This window comes from Falco naumanni, chromosome 10 (assembly GCF_017639655.2).
Source record: "Falco naumanni isolate bFalNau1 chromosome 10, bFalNau1.pat, whole genome shotgun sequence".
Lineage (NCBI taxonomy): Eukaryota > Metazoa > Chordata > Aves > Falconiformes > Falconidae > Falco > Falco naumanni.
Window position 1 is genome coordinate 36,513,797 of NC_054063.1, and position 26,508 is coordinate 36,540,304.

At 52.1% G+C, this 26,508-nt stretch overlaps 2 protein-coding genes across 3 annotated transcripts in view; both read left to right on the forward strand.

Annotated features, from left to right (window-relative positions):
• Positions 1-563: 563 nt before the first annotated feature.
• MAP1LC3A (microtubule associated protein 1 light chain 3 alpha) lies at positions 564-21,005 on the forward strand. The gene is made up of 5 exons (XM_040608939.1): positions 564-686; positions 2,837-3,434; positions 13,506-13,561; positions 19,142-19,248; positions 19,780-21,005. Exons 1-5 carry the CDS (start codon positions 564-566, stop codon positions 19,940-19,942), a joined length of 1,047 nt encoding a protein of 348 aa, XP_040464873.1. The 3' UTR covers positions 19,943-21,005.
• Positions 21,006-22,611: 1,606 nt separating this feature from the next.
• MMP24 (matrix metallopeptidase 24) overlaps positions 22,612-26,508 on the forward strand; it is a 42,380-nt gene continuing 38,483 nt past the window's right edge. Inside the window, exons 1-2 of one of the 2 annotated variants that reach the window (XM_040608694.1) lie at positions 22,612-22,769; positions 24,688-24,836. In XM_040608694.1, coding sequence (XP_040464628.1) covers positions 22,668-22,769; positions 24,688-24,836 — 251 coding nt within the window. In that variant the 5' untranslated portion in view covers positions 22,612-22,667. Of the gene's footprint in view, positions 22,770-23,237; positions 23,396-24,687; positions 24,837-26,508 lie in introns of those variants that run through there. The other variant, XM_040608695.1, reaches the window with a different exon arrangement.

The window sequence follows — 26,508 nt, forward strand, 5'->3', positions numbered from 1 at the left end:
TGAGACAAAGCAGAAGAAAAATGTGACTTCAGTTATCTCCTCTATCTTTTGTTATTCATAGCCAGAGAAGTGTTTCCTTGGAGGTGGTGACCTGTTTATGTATGTTGGCTTTCCCTAGCAGGTGGGAGTGTTACTTTTGAACAATGAAGAATTTCTTCAGTGTCCTGCATTCTTTTGGACCCTTCCTTAAGGATAGCTATCCTACCAGTGATCTTGTGTCATACTGAGTTTGGGAACCCTAATGCAAAACAAAGATTGTGCTTGTTTTCTGCATTGTGTTGAGAACGTTGCAGTGAGTTTACTGAGTTCCTGCTGTATGCTGATTGTTTGGGGTGGTTTGGGGTTTTTGCTGGTTTTTTTTCAAGGACTGTTAGCTGTCTGGCTTGAAATATACTCAGGAATTTGAATAAAGGAGTCTTTGAAGAAGTTGGTTTTGCAGTCTGGAGGAGCTTGTCAAATCCATCTGGTCAGGGCAGGACTCTGCTTATGCCATGCTTGCACTACCTTTATGCTCACATTTAAAGTTAATTCAATTTTTTTTTTAAAAAAAGGGGAAAGGGTGGATGAAGCTGAAGAACAACAATAACTTCCATTTAGGCGGTTACCATGGAGAAGAAGTGTCTTACTTGGATCGGAGCATCAGAGAGTCACAGTGGTCTGACCAGAAGCAGTTCCTCCACGTGCAAGTTAGGGGAGGATTTCGCTTGTCTTAAGTTACCTTAAAGAGAGTCAAGAGAGATGGGATGAAGCTTAGCTTCTTTCCAGTGTTGCTGAGTCTGGGCCTGGTCATTCATACAGTAAAATTACTGTCAAATTGAGGAAGAATAGAAAAACGTATGTTACAGTTCTAGTTCTTCTTTCTAGGCAGAAAGCATGATGAGGTGGTTCAAAGTAGGGCTTGAATAACCTTTGCGCTCTGTGCCTTAGAGCTGCTTTGTGTTGTGGCTGGAAACTGGCCTAATTTGCTGTCTTGGAGAAGTCAGTTTTGATGGATCCCTTTCTGAAGGCAGGGGAAACATCTGCTGCTGAGATGTGGAAAACAGACCCCGATGAATTAACAAGCTAATGAAAGGAAGTTTGAGGTATGGTTCTGGGCTATGAACAGCAGCACTTGAGGCCCAAGGACATGCTGTCTTGTGCTGACTCTGCTCTGAGATAAGGTTCTGGCAGAGAAATGGAGATGATAACACATTAATACTGCAAAAGCTAGGCTTGCAGGAGCTAATCCACAGGTCTTAGGGCAGCTGTTTTATGCTGCTGCAGCTTGTGTTTGCTCCAGCACCCTCCAGAGCAACTCTGCCCAGGATGGCTGAGCTCTCATTGTGCAGCGCTCCTCTTCACATGCAGGACATTTATGTTTGATCTTGTCTTAACACTTCTGTTATGTATAGGTACAGCTATAGGGGATGAAAATCTGGCATAGATAGTTATACCACTATAGGCTGGCCTTATGTTAGTAGAGCTAGAGCACCTCTGGGAACCAGTACAATCTGTAGGAAAAGCTATGGCAGCTGGGGTGTGCAGGGGCAGTGAGCTCTGACAAACGCTACCATGTCAGCAGAAGCCTGAGTGTCAACACAATTTCTGTTGACAAAAATACACTTCCTTTACCAGCATTACAGGGTTCCTTCAGGGAGATTTCCCTCTGCTAGCATGGTTTTGCAAGCATCCAGGGCTGTTTATTATCAATGGTGTTTACCCTGTAGGAGTGACGGCATGTGTAGAGCTTGTTGTTGATCCTAGGTCATGTTAAGACAGCTTGCTGGTGCTGGGTTGATGCAGCTGGTTCCTCCCATCTTCTTTAAATTTTTGACTGATCCAGGATTTTTTGGATCTGAAATGCACCTCCTTAAATAAGGAGTTTTGTCAATGACATCGGTAAGAACAGGCAAGAGAAGTATTAGTCTGTGCAAGATTTTTCAGGAAAGCTGAAGGAAGAAGTATGTGCTGTATACATCCTACGCTGCTGTATTAGAAGTAAAATCTCCTTGAGCCGTGTCCCATTTATGCAAGTACATTAATGTGCTGAGAAGTTACAGAGCTTCCACAAACCAGTGTCTTTTCTCCCACTCTGGCTGTATGAATGATCTCTGGAATTATGGCCTCAGTCCTGCATGGATAAAATCAGGGTTCAAGTCACTAAATTAGAAAAAGTTCCTAATGCCTGTCATTAAAACCACTTTATAACAACAGTAATAAAAAATGGTCTGTAAAGTTGATCAGCTTGCCACGTCTAATTCAACATTGCTGCATTCCCTCATGTATTTTCAGCTTAAAAGGACCTACATGGCAAACGAAGGTCTTTGCTTGTGAATCTGAAGAGTTTATGCTTCCTTACCAGTATGTGTTTAATTGACTACTGGTACTGGTTGGTCAAGGAAAATCCGTGATGTTAAGTCATGGAAGCAGTTGTTTCCTTTCTTTTCTCCTGGTAGAGCTTACCCAAGGATTTGTTTGGTTGTAGTTAAATATATTTTAATTTGTGACGCTTTGAATAATTGGAGCAGGTTTTTAAGAGATGCAGCTTTCGAGTCTTTTTTTTACCAAGGTTGTACTTAAGATTTTTAACATTTTGTGTTTGTTCATGTTTCACACCAGTTCACTGTAAACAATGAAACATTGCTTTGGCAGAATATAGCTTTTGCTGCCGCGTGTGTTAAGGAGGGATATTAGACAGGGTTCTCTGTGAAAGGGAGATGTTGTTTGCTGTTGTTTCTTGATTCCTTTGCAGCAGCTCCAGAAATAGCCTGACCTATTTGTAGTCATGCCGTGGTCTTTAAAATATTCAGCATGGACGTGGCTCTGAATGCCGCAGGGAGAACGGCAGGCTTATTAGTTGAGAAACGATAGAGGTAGGTGTGGGAATTGCAAATACTTGGTTATCTCGGTGAGATCAGGTTACGGCCGCGTTCAGTGCCCGCGTCAGCTCGGAGGCCGCCGGCGTGCGGGCAGCGGCCGGGCAGGCGCCCAGTCCCGGCCGGGCAGCCCCGGGGGTCGCCGCAGGGAGCCGGCCCGGCCGAGCGCTGCTGAGGCGGCCGCCGCGCCTGGAGCCGCCGGCGCCTCCGTCCTTCGGGGATCCCGGCCGAGCCGTCGCAGCCCGCCACGGCCTTCCCGCCTCCCGCCGCCCGAGGGGAGCGGCGGCGCTGCCCCGCGGCCCGCTCGCTGCGGGGGCACAAAGAAGCCGCTTCCTGTGGCCGGTGGGGCCAGAGAGGCCCGGGCCCCCTCCCGTCGCCGCGTCCCGTCCCGTCCCGTCAGCGCTGGGGGGCGGGACGCCCCGGCCAAGCCCCGCCCCTTCCGGGCGTGCCGCAGTGACGTCACGGCCCGCTCCGCCGCAGCCCCAGTGCAGGCCGCGCCGCCAGACGGAGCCGCCCGCCGGCCCCGCGCCCCGGCCGCCATGCCCTCGGACCGGCCCTTCAAGCAGCGCCGCACCTTCGGTGAGCCGGCCGGGGGTGGGCTGCCCCGGCCCCGCGCCCTCCCCGCCGCGCCGACCTTGCCCCCCCTCCCCCCCGCCCCCGCTGGGCTGCCGGAGGCTCGGGGGTGGGGGGTGTCAGCAGGGGCCGCACCGGGCGGCGGGGCCGAGCCGGGCTGGGAGGCGGGCGCCCCCCCACACCCCCGCGGAGGCGGGTGGGCTCCGTGCCCGCCCCGGGACCTAGCCGCTGGGGCGCGGGCAGCCCCTCACCCGGCGGGCTCTCTGTGCCGGCGGTGTCAGCCCGGGCGCTGCCGCTCGGCGAGCCCAGCTCCTCAGGGCCCGCGCTAACGGGGCTTTCCGGCGGGGAGGGCGGCGGCCGGCCCGGCCCGGAGCCGGGCGGGGCGGGGTGGTGGCCACCGGGGCTCGGAAATCCACGGGGGGCGGCGGCCGCGGGGCGAGCGTTGCTTCTGGGCCCGGCTCCGCGGTGCTGGCGGAGCGCAGTGACCTGCTCCCGGCGCTAGCCTGGGGCAGCTGCTGTTCCAGCACGGATCCCAGCGCGGATCGCCCCCGACCCTCTTGTTCCAGCATGGATACCCCCCGACCCAGGTCGGCACCCAGAGGCGGCGCTGGCATCGTGCCCACCCCTTTGCTGAGCGTTCCCGGCGGGATTGCTCCCGTGGAGGCGGCTGCCGGGGCAGGCACCGCATCTCGCTGCCCGAGCGGGTGGCGGAGCCGGGTGGGACGCCGGGTGCTGCTGGGCCTGGCCTTTGCCGCGGGGAAGGTGCTTGCTGCTGGCGGGGTGCGTCCCGCGGGCCGTACGGCCTGAGCTTATGGCCTGAATAACGCCAAAATCTGTGTGCTTGTGCCAAATAAGGCGTCATTTGTGTTCGATACTGTCCAAAAGCAGGTGAGGGTGTGTTTCCTACAGGAGTTTTAAAACTGGAGCTTTTTCATACTGAACCACTGATCCAGCCTCTTGCTGCTCTCTTGAAACTGTAAATATTTGGTAACTTCTTGGTACAACCCATCTGGCCTTGAATGCTCACCCAGCCTCCTTCTGCCACAGCGACTGAGCCAAGCGAACATGCACAAACAAGAATAAAATGCAGCCGGGGTGCCTTGGGAGACTTGCTTGGGACCCTGCTGTGTTCTCCTAAGCTGCGTATTACAAGCAGCAAAGTCCTAGATCAAACCCTTAGTAACTACCTACTGCTAAACTGGTGAGAATCAGCTTACTATGGGCAGGAGGAGTCTGGTTTGCCTTTGCAGATTGCTCAGACTTTGTATGAGCCAGAAGGAAAACAAAATCCGAGGCTCTGAGTAGTTGAAAGAAAGCAGGATTAAAATAGCCCAGGAGGGAAAGAGGGGGGTGAGGGAGTTTGGTGCCGGCAACTCCAAGTGCTCCTTGTTTCTGTGTACTTTCCTCTGCCCTTTTGCTCTCTCAGCTGACTGGTCTGCAATGCTCAGCCAGGAGGAGGAGGCCTGGCAGCCCATGCAGTTGCTTTGGGTCAGGGCTGGAATTACTCGGTCAGAGAAAGTAAATACAGCTTGTTTTCGTCTTCAAATCATTACACAACAGGAGCAGGAAGCGATTGTTTACAATGCAGTTGGAAAGGGCTGATGGAAAACGTTGCCAGAGACACTGTACCCTCAGAATGGCGTAATTTTTAAGGCTTCAAAACTTTATAGAAGTGGAATGGTGCCTAAAAAACAGAGAAAAGGCAGAGTCAGGAATACGAATGTTTACAAAAGGCACCCAGGCTCCAGTTTCATGGTAAGTGGCTTGCTTAGGTCGTGGTCTGCCACTCCTTGCTGAAGATTCTACTTTCCTCAATGCTTGTTTTCCTCCTCCTTGTATTTTTGAGATTTGTTTTTCCATTCATTGCCTCTGCTTGTTTATTCGCTTTGTGTTGGGTCTGTTCTGAATAAAATTTCTGCATTTCTGTTCATCGTTGTCGAGGACTTGAAGAAGGGACTGGCTGGGAAATGCCAGGGGTTTGAGCCAAGGTGTGTTGAGGGCACTGAGTGCTGACTTCTCCCATGATCTGATGTGCCATTAGTGGTGAGAGGATGATGCTCTGTGACCTGGTCCGGTCCTTGGCACGTCAGCAGAGCATCTTTGGTCTGGGTGCACGGGATAAGATCTGACAGTAACCCTCTGCCTTCATGTGCTGAACTCGACTGTAGATGCTGAGGTGGGTGTCTTCTGTGGAGTGAGGTCACTGTAGGAGTGCAAAACAATTCCCAGAACAAAGCTGTGGTTTGTATCAAAGGAACAGGGTGTTCTGTCTGTAGCGAGAGTGTGCAGCAGCCTGATGACACCATTGCACTTCCCATAAAGAGTGTGAGTCCTTTGGAGCATTGGGTAGCGCTTGCACCTCCCACTGTTCTTGAAGAGATTGTTTTGAATTGGCTGCTCTGCCGTTGCAAGGCTGCCAGCGGGCTTCAAGCTTTGATTTCAACGCAGTGCTTAGGCAGTGTGGTTACGGACGCGGACCTTAAACCTAGACCGGTCAGCTAACTGAAAGTGAGTTGGCCTCGTGCCCCAGCATCCTGCCGAAATGGAGGCGCTCCGCAGTAAGGCACGGATGTGTGTGCGCTGTTGGTCAGCTGGAGCCCCTGGCTAGGTGACAAACAGTGGTTTGACCGCAGCCCCTCTAGACTGAGTGTTCCCATCCCAGGTTCAGTCCTCTGGGAGATCTACTTTAGTTCTGGGAAGCTGCTTCTCTTTAGAGGAAAGGCAGCAGTAGATAAAGGCAGCTCATAGAGCTGAACTCCCTCTCCCCTTGGCTCTGGGGAAAAGCGAAGCATTGCCTTCTCTAGGGAGTCATCTAGGGTAAGCCAGCCATGCTTGTACCAGCTGAAAGATCAACGGTGCATGAATTGTCAGTCTGGTGCACCATCCTGTGCTTGTAACAATTTTGCTTGTTCAGGGCTTGAAAAAGCATCTTGATCTTGACCTGAGGATGGTTAGTGGGTCAGCTTGTCGTTAATGCTGTGCTGAGGATGGTTAGTGGGTCAGCTTGTCGTTAACGCTGTGCTTGGGATATCCATGCTCTAGCAGTTGTGCTTTAAGAGCTGGAATTCCTTGAAACAAGGCTGCTGTTGCAAGTTGATGCTTAGCTGCATCTTGTATTAATTACTGAGAATGTGATTTGATGTGGGGCTAATTATCACCATTGAAGAAAATACTGGTACAAGAAAAACTGAATAAACATCCGGAACAAATGCCAACTAGACATGTAGTCCACAAATACTGGTTTATTATTATTCTTTTATATAACAAAAGGTCCTGAATGGCAGCCAGGAACAATAAAACCTGTATGTACTTTGTTACGTAATACTTTCGTCACTACAAAAAGCTGGGAGAACCCCTTGAGCCAGAAGGGTGGAGTGATGAATCTACCATCTGTAAGACTGGTAGACTCTTGCAGCCTCTGTCATTGAGTAGCCGTGAGCCACAGACAGGTCATCTCCCTTGGCTTCTTTGTTCCTTCCTCGGTCAGTCCCAGTAGGGATTACAGTCAGGAGAGTCACTGGGAGGCCTTCTGATGTGTCACCCTGCTTGTGACGTTCTGTGGTTGACCTGCAGTGTGTAAACACCTCCGACTGTGGCCATGCAGTTGTTTGCTGCCTTTTGTTTTCAGAAGGCAGTTTGGAAGTAGACTGCGAGAGATGATGAAGGAATAAAATGAAGATTGTTGTGGCTGGCACGTCTCCCCGAATGGGCTATGCATGTCCAGGCATGTTTGTGCACAAATAGCAACGACCCGGGCTGTGCAAAGTCTTTGTGCATGCACGTGTGTGGTGTTCTGCATTAAAAGACAGTTCTTTGTTTGAGCAATTTGAAGTGTCCTGAGTAGTTCTGAGAAATCGGAGCGCATTTGTGCTGTCACGGAGGCTTGTTATTGTGAAGGTTGTTAAGACAGAAGAAAAGGTCAAACAGAAGCTAGAGGGAAGCCCTTGCAGAGGACAGCCTCCTGACCGCTCTTACGGAGGGAACCTGCTGTTCTTTTTCCAGGGCTAGTGAAGCTATGATTAAACATTGAGAAAAAACCAACAGTTCCTTATCTGGAACCCTGATGTAAATACTCCATATGCCATCCAGACATGACGCAGAAGGTATTGCCCGGTTTGCACCCCGTGCTCAGGAGGTCTAGTGAGTAGGAAGCCCTTGTTTAAGCTGTTTGAATGGTGGAGGTCCAGTGCTCATCCTGCGTGGTCCACAGCAAGGGTTACATGGTACTGTGCAACCAGACAATGAGCATCTTGACATGAATTTAGACTTCACAGTTGTGTGGAGCCCTTATCATGGATTTGCCAGATACAAATACTCTTTCCTGCAGCCAGGTGCAAAATTGTTCTCGGTTAAATTTTGAAACTGCTCAAAAAAAATGAAGGTGGTTCCTGCTTGTCTTATAAAATCCATTTTCAGGCTTTACTCTGGAGCCAGAAAGATTGGGAACTTACGCAAATGAACAAGGCTGCTGAGATCCTTCTGCAGTCACTGGGCTCCAGGACCTAGACATTGAAAAATCCTTCCAAACGTTACACCTTGTACATTACGCCCATTAAATCTTGTAATGAGGCTGGAACAGCATTGCTCCACGGTCATGCTGGTAATACCTTCCTGTGGCAGTGAGCGTCAGGCTCTGCCTCCACCATGTTGCAGAGGCACGCTTTCTGTCAGACACTAAGTTCAAAACAGTGTATTTTTTGTCCCAAGTCATTCATCCTGTCCAGAGGCCCCCCAGCTTTGCAGACAGAAGTAAAATACAACCAACAATCACAGTCACTGTCAAGTTTCTGCAGTGCTGATGTCCTACGAAGCCTGGGACAACAACCCTTTCTTACTAGTGGGAGCAGCTTCTCCGGGGCACGGCTCTGCCCCCTCCCTGGGTGTGGGAGTCTGCTCTTGCTCCTCCTGCAGTGCCACTGGCCTGAGGATGAGCTCTCCAGTATTGGGCAAGGATGGGTCAGGTCAGCTGTTGTGTGAGCTGTGACACATACGCAAGGGCTTATTTCCTGGTGGTTAGAGGTGTCTGGCCTTATGGTGCTGTGATATTGCAAAAATACTTATTGACATTCATCTGGAATGACCTGCATAACTTGCCTGTGTATTCAGTAGTTGCCAGGTTAACCCAGACATACCCTGATTTCAAACCATCCAATTCCTCCTCTCCTTGCAGAAAATCTCTTGGAGAGAGGACCAGGTTCTAGCAACCCTCTGCCCTGGGACTGGCCGCAGCAGTTTCTTGAAGAAGCGTGTTCGTTCTTGCATCTGCCTCAGATCTGATGCAGATCCCCCACAAGCTGGCCAGCGGAGTGTCTTGTGGATGGCAGTGGCAAAGCCACGGGGCTGGCAGCCTGCTGCAGGTGGAAGGGATGTCTGCACGTTCCCTTCGTGCCATGGGCAGCTGGACCTGGAGCCCTGGGATGTGGGACTACAGGGAGAGGCAGTTGCTTGTGGCTGAATTTCTCCTCTCTGCTTTGCTTTCCATGCACAGCTTTTGCTAGCTCAGGAGCTGTTGACCTGATGGCATGTTGCTGATGTTTCCAGGTGGTGTTTTTTTTCTTAATGGTGTTTTCTTAACAGCATTCTGGTCGTTGCAGGCGGCAGGGCTGGTTGTAGAGCCTGTCTGCTGCCCCTCAGCAGCACTAGTGCTTGACCAGCGTTTGTCTAGTGTCTCCTGAAAAATGCTGTCCCTTACGCAACTGCACTGTTGGAGGACTTGCCATGTGTTTTCCTTCTGTTCCACCATCTGTATCTTTTGTCTGATTAAGCTCTTTTGCATCCAGAGCTGTCCTTTCGTCCTGTGTCTGCACAGCCCCCAGCACAGCAGAGACCCGTCTCCCATCGCCAGAGTTCCTGGGCACTGCTGATTAAAAAAAAAAAAAAGTTAATGGTCGGAAAGTTTGGCTTAAAATTTTCAACTGTCCTCTTTGACCATCATAACTATCTCATCCTGCGTTACCATGGGATATGATGTGTGCCCACATCTTTGAGAGAACAGCTTGGGAAGGACTTCAGTCAAGGAACAGCTGAGATTCTGGTGTTTTGGACAATTTGCAGGCTTTGCTGTTGGTACTTAACAGTTGAAACAGCAGTTGGAGGAGAAAAAGGCATATGGAATGCTACAAAAATACTCCTGTCTTTCAATAGGCCCTAGCAGAGAAATTTTTCTAGGAATAACCAATAAAAAGTGTGTGTGTTTTATCTTGATGCCACCTTGAGCTCTCACATACTGGCATGGGGGAAAAGCCTGGCTCCTCTCGTGGCAGCTGTGCGGTGCCCGCAGCCGGGAGCAGAGGCGGCGTGCTTCCCTCTGGGTGCAGTTCATTAATCTTGGCTCAGCTCCTTCAGAACAGCAGCTGCTGTAGCCCCTTCATCCCCTCCTGCCTGGAATCCCTGAGCTGCTGGAATCAGGTGTGGTGGTCCTGCTTCTCCTTGCAGTAAGGAGGGGACAGGGGAAAAAATGTAGCTACAGACTGGGTTGTGTGAATGGTTCTGATTCACTTTACATATAGGCTAAGGATTAACTATTGCCAGGTGCTACAGAAAAGGGGAAAGTCTTAACCTCACTTTGCACAGCTATAATTTCGGAGAGCTGCCCGAGAAGAACAAGGCATGTAAAATCAGACCTGTCATGTATGTAATGTGAGCATGCAGACACTGCTAGTGAAAGGGGGGAGGGAGCAGTGCCGTACGTGGCGTGAGCTTGGGTGCTAGGCTGACATCTCTGTTGGCATCTCTCTGAAGTGCCCTTTAATGGTTTTCTCTTTATTCCTGTGACTTAAATTAGACTACGTGTACATTAAATTAAAGGTGGTATTTATAGCCATTCCTTGCTGTGTGATGTTGAAGATGCTTTCACGAGACACAGGATCAACTTCTAGTTCCCACTCCAGGCTGAGGAGGGTGTGGGTGACCATCACCTATTTCTTGTGGAAGATCTCTAGCCCCTGAACTATTGCGTGCACAGAAATTACCCTTGTGCAGGCTTTGGTGCAGGATACTTTCTCCTGATTCCTGAGCCTGATTGGCTGGATCTCCAAGGCTAGGATGGAACTGAGTGTGCTCCTTAGCAGAGCTTCAGATGTCCTGGAAACTTCTGTTTGAATCTTCAGGCACCTGAACAGCTTGGTTGGGTTGCTCCTAGCTGCCTTCCTGAATTAAGTTTCCAAAATGAGCATCTCCTGGCCAGAGGAAGAAGTGCAGTGCTTAAGGTGCTTGTAGTTGCAGCCCCTGGAGTAAAGCAGCACCTACTATCGCTGCATTGTGGTAACCTGCAAATCGGGCACCTCCTGCAGGGTCCCCTGAGATCAAAAAGGCTGCAAAAGCCCTGTGCCCATGTGAGCAGAGGGGTCCTGGGCCCTGCATCCATGTGAGCAGAGGGGCCAGGTCCTGGGCACGCGGCAGGTCTTCAAGCATGGGACAGGGCAGCTGCTGCTGTGGTGCGTCAGACTTCAGGCTACAGCAGCAGCTCCCTTGTCCCATGCTTTTGAGACCTTTATCACTGGTGGCTCATGCCCTTAATTCCTGCTGAGCATGGAGTCAGCAAGACCTGCAAGAAATGTGCTGGAGCAGCAGCAGCCTGGCATGCCTCTGTCAGAGACACCTGCAGTTTCTACCCCTTGGGGGGAAAAAGGGCTTTGGTTTCAGGGGTGGGATGCTGAGATGGTGACATGTAGCAGGGTATATGATTTACTGTTTTATTCTCTGTGTGGCATCTTTCTCAGTGTGATGGGCAGGGAGCACCTCTGGCTCCTCTGTGAAAGCGAAGGTGGTGATGGCTGCCAGCCTTGTGCTGAAGTTGGTGGTGCTTCCAGGGAGCAAGAAGCGGGTATCAGGCACGTGACTGCCCTTTGGCACGTGCAGTATAGACTGGTTGGATGCTCTGAGATTATCTATGTTACTAGCCATAACATGCAGAGACTGCAAATTTTCCTTTGGTGAATTGCTTCTCAGACCCTTCTCATAACTACCTGCACTGTTGGGGCTTCCTGTGCAGACAGTTCTGTGATCCTACAGGGAAGTGCAGGATGTCTAGGAAGTTCATCCATGTGGCCATCTGATGGCATGGAGAGGGATGCAGTGTGGGGTGGATACTGAAGCTGGAAAAACTAGCTAGCCATGAGGGCACAGCTTTCTGTAGGCTTCGTCAATACCCAGCAAGTCCGAGTTGATTGCAGCCGAGCTGCCTAAAGTACTTAGGCTGGTAAGTGTTGTCTACTCACGCTCTGGGTCTCCAGCCTTTAAGATGCCCTGTCCTGCTGAAGCTTGTACGCACCAAACATGTGGGAGCGGAGCTCTGCAGAAGGGGGTGCACATGCTTCTGGCTGGCTGCCCAGGTGGGGTGCTTGTGTGCTGGGTGCTTCTGTCACTGTGTGCTTCAGCGTTCCTGAAGAGGCGTTGCTGTGCCAGTGTTGCATGCAGTGCTGATTTCTGCGTAACTCCTTGCTGATTGGGACCTCAGAGGAAAATGGTCTGTATCACAAGGATAACTCTGGATGCCCTGGAGCATTGGGTTGCGTGAAAAGGAGACATGAGGAACTCCATCTTCAGTCATAAACCCCCCAAAAAATATGCCTAAATTTTCCATTAAATCCAGATAATCTTGCTCTGTCTTGCTAGCCCATGAAGTCTTACAGAAGAAAGGGCTTGCAATTTTTCCCCTCGGAGGAGACAGAAACGGTGCTCAAATGCTTCTGTGATCAGGTGATTTTGTAGTCTTGTGGCCTCTGAAGAAACTGCAGACTCTTCCAAAGTAGTCTCTAGCCAAATTTATATGCAGTAAGGTTTTATTGAATGGTTAGAGGAGAAATCCTGAACATATGTGGGAGAAAACAAACTCAAACACATCCACTTACCCTGCCCTACACAATTCTGGTGGGTCTTGAGAAACTGGGGCTGTGTGAAGCAGGTAAGGGGAGTCAGACTGGAAGCAGGTGGTGCGCCAGCGACTGTGTGTGTGGCAGGATGATCCCATGACAGATTCTGTGCTACCCAGATCTTGCATTTCTAGCAGTCCTTAGTCCTTGGCCTTCACTGCCTGTCTTACCTACTGCAACCTGTGAAACTGCAGCCCCTGGGCACTTCAGATGGGTCTTTGTAGGCTGTGAAGCACTTCCCAGAGTAGTGGTAATGCAAGGAAGAGCATAGGTCTGTAGTGTCTCAGGAGGAGCATGCTGAGCTGTACCTGGCCCTGGTATGGCTTCTTCCTCTCCTTTCTGTGGCTTTGAATTGTGAAAGTGGAGGGGCTGCTGATAAAGTGGTGAGGGGGCATTGAAATTCTCCTATAAGCTTGAAGAGCACGCGAGCTTTTATGTGCTGCCTGTGGTGTGTGTCAGTAAACGTGAACTCTGGAGGAAATGGGTGAGGAAGTGTGAAGACAACTGCAGAAAAAAATCTTTTTAGTACACGGGTCATCTCCTTGCTTAAGTTTTTCTTCCTGTTTCCACAGCAGGGCTAGGAATACTTTCAGTCAGGCCAATAGCTGTTGTAACTACTGTGTAGATCTGTGATAGTGAAGGAGTCCTCCTTGGCAAGGTGTATCTTTGGGGCTGAGGCAGTGTGCCAGACAGTGCTTGGAAGTGCACAACAGGCAGAAGGAAATGGCTAAAACCCAGCCCCAGCTGGAGTGTCGTCTCCCCTGGGGAAGCAGCCAGAAGACACCAAGAGCCTGAACTTGCAGAGCTGAGACCCTAAAGCCGTGCTGCTGCCTGGTGCTGATGGTCATGAGCTGCATTTGCTTAAGGCAGATTTAGGCATACGGTTTCATAATCCTTATGGTCCCATTTAAGTCACTTGGTTTCCATGTGCGTTGCCCAGTTTTACCAGGCAGGAGAACATGTCCCTGCCTCAGGGATGATTGGGGTGGTGGGAGGCTGTGAAGGGTTGGTCACAGAGGCTGACATCTGGCTGACCATCTCATTGCTGCAAAATGTTCAGAAAAGGCCTGATGAACAGAATTTACATTTCTTTTCTAGTGTCCCTCTTTGTCGGTTTGTGGCTTGCAGGGTGGTTACCTGGTTTTTGCCTGACCTAGCACAGCCAGATGTTTCTAACTTCATTTCTTTACTTCTTTCTTCCCAGCGGATCGTTGTAAAGAAGTACAGCAGATTCGAGAGCAGCATCCAAACAAAATTCCGGTAAGTTACTACTCTTGCCGTTCTACATTAGACTTTGTTCTCATGACCCCTCTGTGCTGCTGGATAGCCTCCACCAGCCAGCCCAGAGGTTACAAAACTGCTCCCCAGAATGAACACAGGACACTGTCCAGCAGCCTCCCGCGCCTTGTACATGCCAGCTGCTCGGCAGCAGGCCACATTCTCAGCAGTGTGAAATACAGTCTTTCTCTTAAGCTTCGTGCCTTCCCTAGAGGCAAGGAACTGATTTGATGTCAGGTCTACCTCCAAGCTAGTGCACAGGAGGAAACAGTTCTGGTTTTTGGGTGGTTTTTTTGGTTACAGTAGCTACCTGACTTTTCCTGGATAACCTGGTAAGGATTTCTCTGTACCTGCCTGGAGAAAGATGTGTGAGTTGATCTTTGCTGTATTGAAAGCAGAGAGACTCTGTTAGTGTAATTCATATGACAGCCAAAGTGTCACACCTGTTCTGTGCTTTCCCAGCACCTCTTGTTGACGTGTAGGTGAGACTCCATGAATTGCTTCCAGTTCTTTCTGCCCGTGTCAGACCATACTGCCTTGCTCTTTGGCTGAGGGTGTGCTTCTGATATCCTAGCTGAGTATTTGCTGCTTTTCCTGAGAAGGTGGACAATTTAGAGAAATAATGTGCTCAGGGCTTGCTTGAGTTAGTATTTGCAATACCACAGCATGTATGACCAAAAAATGGGATGTGTTCCTATTTCAGCTTGCTTTCAGTATTGGATGAACATCAGCCTTGTCTTAAAATTGCATACCATCTTTCTGTATTTAGCCATCAGGGCTTAATGTCTCAGACTGCTCTTGGCACGTACTAGTCCATTTCTGCCTCACTCTTCTTTTGATTTTAGCACAGTGTTTTCTAGCAAGAAGAAATCTTTCTCTTCCTTCTTTTCCACCACCACTGTGGTGTCCACGTGTTGTCAGCCCAGCAGAACAGGACTTGCCCCTTGCAGCACACTGAATACCAGTGTGCCATATCATCTACACGTTTATTGACCCCAGCTTTTAACATTGTTTTCGTGGCATTAGGCTGGCCCTGCATTTCTCTAGAGTTGTGGCAGAGCTAATTACAGTGCCTTAAGACTCTAGCAATAAGGACAGGCTAGAAATAAGATGTACATAAAATATGCGCACATGCATCTATCGAGTGCCTGTATGCAAATGCGTGTTGCCTGGGAAATGGAACAGAAGGAGCCAGAGCTCTGCATCCACATGCAGAATTTTACCAGCACTACTGAAACGTGGTGGGAGAGCTCCCGTAGCTGGGGTGCCGTTTGTGTTGGGGTCAGACACCACGTGCCCCAGGAGAAGGCGGCTGTGCCATCAGGGCCTGGCTGCTGGTGTGGTTGTCTGGGGAGCTCTGTGTGTGTGGGGAGGTTTAGCCGTGGCAGAGACCTGAGCCCTCCTGTACCTGCTCCAGTGACCTCTGTTCAGTGCTGTATTGTCCTTGGTAGTGTCCTGAGTGCCAGCATCGTGAGACTCTGCTAAACGCTCAGCTGCTGTGCTTTCCTGGCCTGACTGACACAACAGGGGAAGGTATGTTTAGCTGCAGGTTTTGCTGGAGCAGTAAAGAGCATTGGGAAGAGAGGTGGCTGTTGAAGGCGTTGGGGTCTCCAGCTGTGTTTGTGTCACTGGTATCTCTGAAGGCCTGGTCTCAATTAGACCTTGACACCAAGTTTGATGCTGTCCCTTCTCCTTTTTGTAGCAATGTTCCTGAAAGCCAATGTACGTTGCTTTCAGCGCTAGGGCTGAGAGCAAAGCCTTGTGCTGCAGAGCAGAGCATGGTGTGGGGCAGCCATGGGTCTGAGCAGTGAGTGCAGGCCAATGGGCTGTAGGAAGGTCTCGGTCTTTTGTGAAAGGCAGGACCTGGAGAGGAGCTTGGGATTGGCAAGGGGGGTTGAGCCCACAGCCCAGGGGTGGTTGGGGAGAAGATGGCGCAGGCCGCACCCGTACTGCTGGCAGAAAGCACAGTGTGCTGCAGCTGCTGCCCGCTTCTCCCATCTCCGGTTTCCACTCAGAGCCCTTGAGCGAGTCCCCTGAGAGATACTGGAGTCTTCTGATTCTCTCCCCCGCCCCACCATGACGCCAGCCAGCTGCGTGGGGCCAACTTGCCAGCTGGGGTGAAACCATGACACGGCCCCAGTGCTCTCTTTCTGGGGCCTGTTGAGGAGCAGCTGCAAGTTTCAGCTGGCTCCGGTGAGTCTTGGAGAGCCTGATATCACTGGGGTGCAGCTTGTGCTGGGCAGCGACGGGAGAAAACCATTTCCCAAAGCACTGTAATGCTAAATTCAGCGAGGCCTGGGGAGTCACAGGCTGTATTGCTGCAGAGGGTGGGCTGGGGAGAGCCACCCCTCGTGACGATGAGGAAGACTGCGGGTGTTTGGGCCATGCAGAGAGCTCTCTGTTAGGTGATGTGATAAAAAGCTCCTCTGCACACCCACAGAGGAGCACAGAGAGAGGCAGTGTCAGGTGAGGGAGCCCACATAATGCCCTGGCCTGGCACATTGGTGGGTGGAAACCCAAATTATGGACTTGGAGGAAGGGACAACCTTCTCTGGGCTCCTGTGAGGGCTGTTCTGAGGAGCGGCAGGCCCAGTGTCCAGGGCTGACACAGCTGAAGATGGATCAGCACCAGAGCACCTTTTGTACTGAAGGGGGCTGCTGTATATATTGCCACTAAAGGACCACCTGCCTGCTCAGCCGCAGGGGACCAGGATGAGGCTGCTGGTGCTGCCTCTGTCTGTGTGAGTGCTCTGCGTGTCCGGGTTGCTCTGTGGCTGGCCGTGTATCTAGGTATGTATGTGTTATATGTATGTGTTCATGTGTGTGTGCCTGCTGGGAATACATTCTCAGCCTTGCTGCTGGTTGGACCTGGGGGCATGGAGCAGTGGCAGCCTTGCCTCTTTTGGGCTCCCAGATCTGGCCCCACTCCCTGCCAAAATCCCTTTCTACCTCTTTAGACTGGCCCCAGAACAAGGCTTGAGTTTATAAATGCTGCCCAAGTACCCTCCGTGAAGGGACTGGGTCGCCAGGCTGTGCCCTACGCCGTTCCACCTGTGCCCAGCTCGTGCTACTTTTGCAGCGACATCTATGGTGGGTTCCCACTGCAAGAGCAGGTGTCCCACAGTGAGGAACCCCCTGGTCTGAGGCAGCAGCTTGAAAGTGGACACGGAGGGGAGGTGGCTTTGTATACAAGCCCTATGGCCAAAGGGATGTAATATTAGTGTATGATCATGCATTTCCCTCCAAAGCTAGACAAGAATGCTTTGTCCATCGGCCACCTGTTCCCATAACTGGGTTACCCAAATAGCAGCTCATGTTCTGGAAACAGAAGCTCTTGGAGCTGTTCTACATGATAGGCCCTCTGTCTGCTCAGGGCACAAGACAGCTGCTGCTTTAACAGCCACTATATCCTTCTCGGCCCATCCTTGGACTATTGAGAGGCTTTTCTTTGTGGCATGAAACTGGCTGGTAATTAGAGATGCCTGTGCCAGTTTGTGGTAGGCGTTAAGTGAGAAATGAGGCATAGCCCAGGTAACGGGGCCCTCTCTGCCTGTAAAGGTATATGCACAAATGAACAGTTGCTGTGTAGCTGCCTCTTTGTGCAAGCTACTTTAAAACCTCGAGGTCCTGCTGTTGCCCCTGTGTTTTCCAGTGGCCAAGGCACTGCCCTTGTATGTGACTTGCGAGTGTTCAGCTCCTTGAGACTATTTATCTCCCTGTAGCCAAAATACTCATCTGTCCAAGTAAGGCTCAAATTAAATACAGCAGGGTGGTTGTGCTTATCTTTGTCCCTCCTCTGCCCTCCTCTTGGAGGGAGGATGGGCATTAACAGGTTGGTAAGGGGCACCCTGATGCATAATTTAGTCTCTTGCAGAAAATTGTTCTTTCATCAGGTCCCCATCTTGCAGAAGGGGCCAAAGGAGCAATATGTGGCTTTCCCTGATGTTTTTCTCTGGCACTTTTGCTCTGTATCGAGAGGATACACGGCCAAGGTGAGAATACATGGGTGGACTCATGGGGGCTTTCATCTGCTGCTTGCCTGGCCCTTAGGCTCCTGGGTTCCCCTGGTGTGAGCTTTGTCCAGGATGCGCTTCTGAGAGGGTATTTAGGTGCAGAGCTCTCACCAAGGTGCTTCACACCCCTCCCTCAGCCAGGAGCTGCCTGCAGCATAGCTTTGCCCACCCTGGTGGGCCCTGAGATAAGCCCTGCGGCCAGGGGAACGCATCAGACATTGCCAGCTCGCTGTGGTGCCGCAGCCCCCAGCCAGAGGGGCTGGTTACCTGTGGTGTAGACAGGCAGCAGGAGGTGATGCTGCCGCTGACAAATGAGGGTGGGAAAGGCCAGTCGGCCTTCCCAGAGGTTTGCCTGATCCGGTTGGCTCCGCAGAGCCATCTTCTGGGCGTCCGGATCTCGGCGCGTGCTCCATCCCTCCACTGACCCAAGGCATTTGCAGTCTCCCATATATTTTTGGAAATGACCTGGGAAAACGATTTACGGGAGCTCCCGATGAACTGATAAACATGTAAGGGTCTTTCTGCGGAGAAAACAACTAGGTAGGTGCTGGAGAGATGCGAGATTCGGAGTATCGCTGTAATGGGAACATATTGAGCTTTCTAAGTAATATCATTACTTACTTTAACTGCCTACCACCTTGTTTCTTAGAATACAAATAGTAAATTTCCAGGCTGTTTTAGAGCAGCGATTGTAGCAGTCAGCAGACACTCCTTAACAGAAGATACTCATTAATTATCACAGTAGGAAGACCGAACAGAAATCGTTGTTTAGCTGTTACAGAAAGTAGATGCTGTAAGAGCTTTCCCAGGCAAGACCTCTTGCAGGCGAAGACAGGCTGGGCTGTCCCTGTGGTGGCACCATGCTGAAGTGCCCTGGGAGCTCACCACACAGTTGTGTGTGGCATACGGGAGAAGTGGCCATGGGTTTCTGAGCCTTTTTGGAGTCAGTGTGTCTTGAGCGTCAACAGGAGTGGGACTGGCGAAATCTAGACTGCTCCTTTCTGAAGGAATGCCTTGGGTGGCTTTGCAGTGATTTCTAAAACCTGCTTGTTTGGGAATATCTGCAGTTCTTCCTGAGCCAGCAGGGTGATGCTGAGCGGCAGCAGCTCAGAGTAGTGGCACAGAAGGGAAGGAAAACATCTCCTGCTGTGCACTGTGAGTTCAGTCCTTAGATCAAACCAGCAAAACCTGTGGTTTTGGTCAGCCTGAAAGTGACGTTAAAGTACACTTCACTCCTCTTTCGGACCTCCTGCTTCTCAGGGGAGGTAGCTACATAAATCCACTATGCCTGCTGTTCTCAGCCAGCCCAAGCAGTTGGTGGTTTAGTTTGCTTGGATGCTCGCCACTGTCTGGCTCGGGCAAACAGATGAAGAGCTGTCTGCAGCCAACCTGATGGTCACTGCTCATGTCCTTGGTTTTGTTTTCCTGTGAGAGTGAAGCAAAGTGTGGCCTTACCTCAGCTTTTCCACTTGTGCTAGTTTGATTTGTGTTTGCCCTGGAGGCCAGTGCTGTGAACTGTGGCTAACCCTACCGTTGCCTTTCTCCCCAGGTCATCATTGAACGCTATAAAGGGGAGAAGCAGTTGCCAGTGCTGGACAAGACCAAGTTCCTTGTCCCAGACCATGTCAACATGAGTGAATTGGTCAAAATCATCCGGTGAGTGGGGTGGCCCCAGTGGGCGTGCTGCGAACCTGTCTGCACCCCCAGGCCCTGAACGCGGCGTGGTGGGTGAGGATGAGGTGGGGGTGGCTGCCGGAGATGGGGATGTGACAGCCACAGCATCCTTGTGCTGTGGTACAGACTGTCTGGGGAGTCCAAGGGGGAGAAGGTTCTTAGCAGCTGGTGATGGGGCTGTGACCTGTCCCTCACAGGGACGCTGTAAGTTCATGAGGGGGAGCTCCAGTCCCCTTCTTTTATTCTCCAGCTCAGATGGAAGAGGCCTCTCTGCTCTGCCCTTGCCAGCAGCACCTGGAGAAGGGGGCTGTGCAGAGTCCTGACTGAGGTGGCCTTGGAGCACCAAGCAGCTCAGCTGGGCCCAAGGAGACCATGTCCTGAACGTGGTGGGGAGGTCCCAGCCGCGCAGGCCTGGCCCCCAGTGAACAGCATCGCTGGGGGGAGGTAGAACTTGCTGTTGCAGTGTCTGCCGCAGGTGGGCTGACCCAGGCCCTCCTGCCCTTGCCCCCACAGGCGTCGCTTGCAGCTGAATCCCACCCAGGCCTTCTTCCTGCTGGTGAACCAGCACAGCATGGTGAGCGTGTCTACCCCCATCTCGGAGATCTACGAGCAGGAAAAGGATGAGGATGGCTTCCTCTACATGGTCTATGCTTCCCAGGAGACCTTTGGCTACTGAGGCATGCTGAGAGGTGGCATGTGGAGACAGATGAACTGTGGCGCACAGGCCCCCCGTCCTTGGAAGACAAACAGACCAGAGGCTCACAAGAGGGGGCTCTGCTGGCTCCCTTTTTCTCCCTCCCTCCCCTTCCCATCATGCTGTCACCAAAGAGGCTCGTGGCGTGTGTTGGACTCGCACAACCCTTCAGCTCTGCGTAGATCAGTCCCACTCCCTCCACACACGCACCCACGTGTGCGCATACGTGCAGACACCCACGCGCACAAACGGGGCCTCGGCTTCCTATCCCATCCCCTTCGTGTAACCTTCAGCTGCTCTCACTGTGCTGTGTACATGTGTGTGCCTGCGTGTGCGTGTTTGTAGCCTGCTGCCAAAACAGTTCGGCCGGTGGTGGAGAGAGGACAGGACACTGTCGCCTTCATTCAGCACAGGGAGAGCCACCTCTCCTCCAAGACACCAATAAAGGGCAGGAGGTCTGCAGCAAACAGATGTTACCATTGCTCCCAAATTTTAATTGATTTTAATTACACCCATATCAGATTCTTGGTGCTACTGAGTAGATGTAGGCATCTCTGTAGGACTGTGGATAATGTATATCCTTTAGATTTATTAGGGTTTTTGTTTGGTTGTTTTGGGGTTTGGTTTTTTTTTAGGGATAGATTGGAATGGGGAGAGGAGGTAATCTTTCCTGTATTCTGTAAGGTAAATCAGGCTTCGTTGCACTTTAAAGCATAGTAGATGTCAGAGTGGAATTTACTTTTAATTTATACAGGTTTGCCATATATAGTGCTGCTCCTCTGTTGACAGTTGTACTTGGTTGTCTTAGTTTCTTTTTTTTTTAAATAAAATTGATTTCCCTTCTCTCTGTCTCCCCATTGCATGCAGTTTTTCAGTCTCTGTGTGGCAGAGTTCACTCAAGGAATGTAATGATTTATATTTGCTATGTTCCTGTTTCTCATGTATTATACCAAAAAATGTGTATGATAAAATCCCACCCAGTTTAATCTATACAAAGGTATATATATAAATATATAAAATAAACAAATTCAAGTCGTGTCTTGTAGGAATGTTCTGTTCCCATCTCATTTGTCTATGTTAATGTCCCTAGTATCAAGTAAGAGTGATGCATGTTTCCCCCGTGTGCTGGTGCATCGTGTGCCTGCTTGGGCTTTGGAAGTGGTTGGTCCAAGCTATGGCAAAAGTGGCTGGCTGGGGCTGAGGCAAAGGCAGAAGCTTGGTTTAGAGGACAGAGCACTGGATGGTATGTGGGAAATGTGGCTATCCTTGTCCTACCTGTGGCATTGTGTTAGGTTAAGTGTCTTGTCCTGTGACCAAGTTTCCTCATTTGGGGGGGGAGGGAGGGAATTGAGGTGGAGGGCATTTGCGAAGTCTCAGCTTTTAAAGGAAACTTTGAGCAGTGCAGGAAATCTCCCCAAGCACTGTCAAAACTTCCCCAGCCATCAGTAGAAGCTGATGGCCATTGAGCATTTCCATGTGTTTCCCTGCCCCTCACTCACTCTGCTTCCTTTGCACTTCCCAGGAGAAAAGGGTTTTGATACTGTTTGCCTGAGCTGCAGCTCTGTGTCTTGTTTTGTCCTAAGCCTGCAGGGAATCTTCTGTCCAGGGAAGGAGCTGGCTAAGGGACAGATCCAGCAGAGCACGCGTAGGTGGGTATGTGCTGAACAGAGATGGTGGGAAGCCAGCTGGAAACAGAGCCCGGGCGAGAACAGTTGCCTCAGTGCTCTCGGTAGCTGGAGCAGCGATAGGGGTTGCCCCTTGTTAAGCACCAACCTTGTGTGTTTAAACTGTCGCTCCTGAGGTACGGTCTCCGGGCCACCTCCCTGCGGGATGGGCTCCTGCAGGAAACGGGGCTGTGCTGTTTCAGCGTCAAGAAATTCAGGGTCAAAATTCATGGGTTAAGCCAACGACAGAGCAAGAGATATGCCTGGTGTCATGGCATCTCCCCCTGACAAAAATAATTTATTAAGCTCTTGTGAAAGCGCAGGCTGCCGACTACCCTTTCAAACGCTCTGAACTCAGCGAGGCTGGGCCAGGGCGGCTGCCGCCTCCTTCAGCCTCTCACCGTGAGGCATCAGTTTTGGTCCCAAGGAAGACGAAGGAGAGAAATGGAGTGTGACCTCGGGCCTCGCTGAGGCCGCACAGAATCCCACGCCTCCCCCGGGCGCACACGTCCGAAGCGCCCCGCTGCTCAGACCGGGAGGGCCCCCGGGCAGGGCCGGGACTGACCGGCTGCCAGCCCCGCTTGCTCCCCTCGGGCCCGCTGCCGGGCGCAGCCCCCCCACCCCGGCGCTCCCGCACACCTTCGGGTGCGGCCACAGGCAGCCCTGGCCGGGAGCGGGGCCTCTGCGGACGGGAACCGCCCCGCCGGGAGAGAACAGCCCGCAGGGAACGGCCCGGCCCTCCCGCTCCGGTGCGGCGCCAGGCGCGGGGCCGCCGCCAGCCCCGCCGCGCTCGCCCCGGCCTGCAGCCACCGGCGGCTGCGAGCCCTCCCCGCGGGGAAGGCGGCCAGGCCCCCCGCCAGCCAGGCACACCTCCCGGACCCACACTGCAGCCCCCCGCGCCACCCGCCGAGGAACTGGCCGTGTGGCCGCCGCTTCCTTCCGCTTCCGAACGCCCTGTCTTCCGCTTCCAGCCGTTCTTCCGCTTCCGGCTGCCCCGCACAGCCGCAGCCCACGCCGCTGGGCTGGAGCCCCGCCGCGCTGCCATGGCGCCGAGGCGGCGCCGGGGCCTGGCCGCGGCGGGCTCCCTGCTGCCGCTGCTCTGCGCCCTGCTCCGCGCCGCCGCCGCCGACACCGGCACCGGCCGGGTAGGTCTGGCGCGGGCGGGGGGGCCGGGGGCGTCGCGGGGGGGGCCGGGGCGGGCTGGGCGCTGCGCTGGCCCGGGGCGCGCTGGGAGCTGGGTGGGCAGCGGCTCCCCGGCTCCTCCGCGCCCGGCCCCGCCGGCGTGGCTGCATCTCGCAGGCCCCCGCCGTGCCGCCCTCCGAAGCGGCCGGTCGCGGTTGCTGGGGCCGGGCTGGTGTGCGCGGCCGCACCGCCGGCAGCTTCTCCGCCCGGGCCTGGGCGGGCCGGGGGCCGGCAGGCGAGGGCGGCCGCGTCGCTCCGGTGGCTCCTCAGCACCAGCCGCCCGGGAGCGGCTTCCCGGAGGGCCTGCGCGGGCCCCGAGCGGCCTGCCCTTCGCCTGCGCGCTGCCGCGTCCCAGCCTGGCCGGGAGGGACGGGGGCAGCCGGGGCGGCCCGGCCTGGGGCCGCCGTGGGCAGGGTGCCTGCCCTTGCCGCTCAAGGACGGCTCATGCCGCTCGGCCGCGGCCCGTGTCGGGGGCAGCGGTGCCAGGGCGGGTGGCACGTGTCCGCGCCTCGGGCAGTTTGGCAGCTTCGCTTTGCCTTGACCCGCTGGCGATGTCCACCCTGAACAGCGCTGCGTGTCCCTTTACTTGGTGAGCTTAACGTGCCCGGACCAGGTGCTTTCCTGTACCTTCTTTCTCCTGCTTTGGAAGCAAGGCCTTTCTCTCTTTCCAGTGGATTCTGGTATCTTTTTGTCGCCACAAGGAAATGGAGATTGTTCTCCTTCTCGTACTCCTCCTGACCCAAGTCCCTTTCCCGTTGCTGTGTTATGCTGGGGGAGGACATCCCGCTCCTCTGCCCCCAGCTCTGAGGGTCGGGCTGCTGGTGTGAGAGCAGCGCAGGCGGGTGGCTCATCAGCACTTGGGTGTTGAGGACTGTGTCCTGTGCGTCAGGTGGATTGTCCTCCTGGCTGGAAGAAACGTACGGGATACACGTCAGTCTCATAGTAATCATGACCTAAGTATTGAATCAGAGAGCCAGGGTATTGGCCAGAAGAAAGGAGCGTGGGAGTGTGTGCGTGGGAAGTTATGGTGAGAAGTTTAGGAAAGCAAGCCTTTGTTCAGGTTTTATTGCCGTTTGCCAATGGTCAATTAATATTCCTTTTTCTTGTGGTATCAAAGCGGAGGGGGAAGAGAGGGGAGGAAAAAAATCCTGAATTAATGGGTGTTTTTGAAAATGCTGTCCTTAGTATTTTGACAAGTTTGACATGTGGTTTTATCTAAGGCTGCATTTTAGGGGGGAGGTGGGGAAAAGGGACAAAGCTCCTTGAGTAGACTTGGCTTGCTTTCCTGTTCTGACAATTTTCTAGATATCTGCTGTTAGTAGAGGAAAAGTCTGGCTAACCAGAGTCTGCAAATTTTCTGTGTGGGGTTTTTTTATTGGTTTTTTTTTGTTGTTTTTGAAATAAATACCTCTGTGCTCAGTGCAAGCGTAAAGCTGACCTGTGTCTGCAGGGATTGCCCAGGCCTGATAAGCTGTTTGCTTGGAGTGATGGTCCAGAGGCAGCAGTAGGTGGTGGGCAGTGGGTTACTGGGAGCATGCTGCTGCGGGACTGGCAAGGTGACAGGGTGCGCAGGTCTCTGCAGTGAGGACAGAGCTTCTTGGGCGTTTCTGGTGTTCGGAGACCTAAGTCTGCCCCAGTTACTCAGCAGGGACGATGGCCATTTTTAATTGGCGGATCTGCATTGTCCTGTCAGGACAGGTGATATTAAGCTGGGTCTTCATCCCTTCCCGGAGATCAGATGATATTACCAAAGCTAACCAAAAAAAGAGAAGTGGTTGATTCTTTGGGGGCTAGTTTGTCACTCTCTTTTGAGGAAGTGTTCTGATCTGTTAAGTTGAAAACTTACTGTGGCATCTTACCATCTGTTTCTTTCTTTTTCAGGGTTGGTTAAAAACTTACGGCTACTTACTTCCATCTGACAGCCAAATGTCTGCCTTGCAGTCGGGAAAAGCTGTGCAGTCTGCAGTTGCTACTATGCAACAGTTTTATGGGATCCCAGTAACAGGAGTTTTGGACCAGACAACTATTGAGTAAGATTAACGTGGGCCAATTTTGTCTTTCCCTTTCTTAATGCATTTTCTTATCACCTGGGTAATTATTCCAGCTACAAGAAGCCCTCAGAAGGGATATGGTTCCAACTTGAAGTCAGTTGTTGTAGTCTGATGATGACAGTCAAGACTACGTAGCTGTCAATAGTTGCCATTTGTTGGACATTAGATGTTCTCTGCTGTATGTTGGCCATGTGTTATTTGTTGTTTGTGATCAGATAGCACAGAAGCATTGGTCTAAATCACCTAGGCTGGAGAAACTTTGTTCTTTGCAAGATGTTGCATTTAGTTTGCTCTTCAGTATACTGCAAGGTCTGGGCTGGAGGTGGTGGTCTGAGCTGGAGGTGGTGGTTGTTGCTGCTACCTGATGGCTTCTGAGGCATCTGAGTGCCTGGATGTCATGTATTGGCTGAATCTGTACGCTGTTGGTCTGGACTAGGGGAGCATCTATTGACTGAAGTAGAAGCCGATAAGGTTTTACTCTAATGCTTTCTGGGGGAAAGAAGCATCTCATGGTGAGCAAAAAAAGAAAGGACAAATAATAGAACTTGCTTAGGCCCTGCCTGAGAGTTTTGCCTTGACCATTTCTTATAGGAGACCTTTCAGAGTGTGCTCTGCCTAGTTCTTAATCTCTGCTGTTATGGCACTCTGCTGTCAAAAGGGACCCAGCAGCACAGAAGAAGGGGGCACAAAGTCAAATAGTGTGAAGAGCAAAGGGGTTTGGTGGTGCACCTTTCACAGTACAAGAAAGAGGGAGAAACAGAAGAAATTAGTGAATTAGGCAGGAGGGGGAGCATCTTGGACCAGGAGTGCCTCTCTAGTGAATGTAACATTCCCTCCTTTAGCTCACAGGAAAAGCCCCTTGTTCTCCATTGACAGATAGAGAAAAACCTGTTTGTTTCCTTTTCAAATGAGTTGAAAATTAAATGCTTTTTAAAGGTGGGGATTTTCCATCCAAGATCTCTTTGCTGTTAATAGCAACAGAGTTTGTAAGTGAATGCTGAAGCAGAGCCAGAGAGCGAGGTTGTGTATGTGCAGTTGGTGTGTGGAGGTTTGCAGCTGGGATGCTTAAGAGTTGGGAGGGGGCGGGGGAAGAAGGGCCTATGGTGTCGGGGTGCTAGTTTGGAAGGTTAGGGAGCTGCTTCTGCTGCCCTGTGGGTGATGGGGAAGGGAGCAAACTGCATATGGGAGTCCCTGCTTTACTAAGTGAAAGTATATTTCTGGAGGAAAGGAAGGTGGTGTCCCATGTTTTACTGAGTTTATGTTTGGGCAGGGGTTTATATAGTGCATGAACTCCCGAAGGCTGATGGGTGAATAACCGAGATGGATCCCTCTTCTGAAACTCATGTCTGCAGAGGCTTGAGCCCTCGGCTGCAACAAAATGTGGCTGTGCTTCGCAGGCAGGCGTGATCGCTCTGCCTCCATCTGTCCTGAGTCGGTAGGTCCATATGTTGTATGACAGGGTGGAGCAGGAGTACCTACCTAGAAATTACGTGAAAGGAAGAAGAGGCCCTAGTTGCTGTTAGCCCTGAGCCTGTATTTTGAGCTGGAGACACGTCTGGCGAGGCCTGGCTGGGCTGTCACTTCCTCGGACCTGGCTGCAGAAGCTGAGCAAAAGAGGAGCTGGCAAGGCAGGCTGGCCCAGAGCGCTCTG

Excerpts from the sequence above, each read along its gene's own strand:
- MAP1LC3A (XM_040608939.1), top strand. The coding sequence starts at position 564 with ATGAAGCTGAAGAACAACAATAACTTCCATTTAGGCGGTTACCATGGA. Across the intron at positions 687-2,836 it reads AGCAGTTCCTCCACGTGCAA|TTGAGAAACGATAGAGGTAG; the intron begins GTTAGGGGAGGA and ends CAGGCTTATTAG. Across the intron at positions 19,249-19,779 it reads GAATTGGTCAAAATCATCCG|GCGTCGCTTGCAGCTGAATC; the intron begins GTGAGTGGGGTG and ends TTGCCCCCACAG.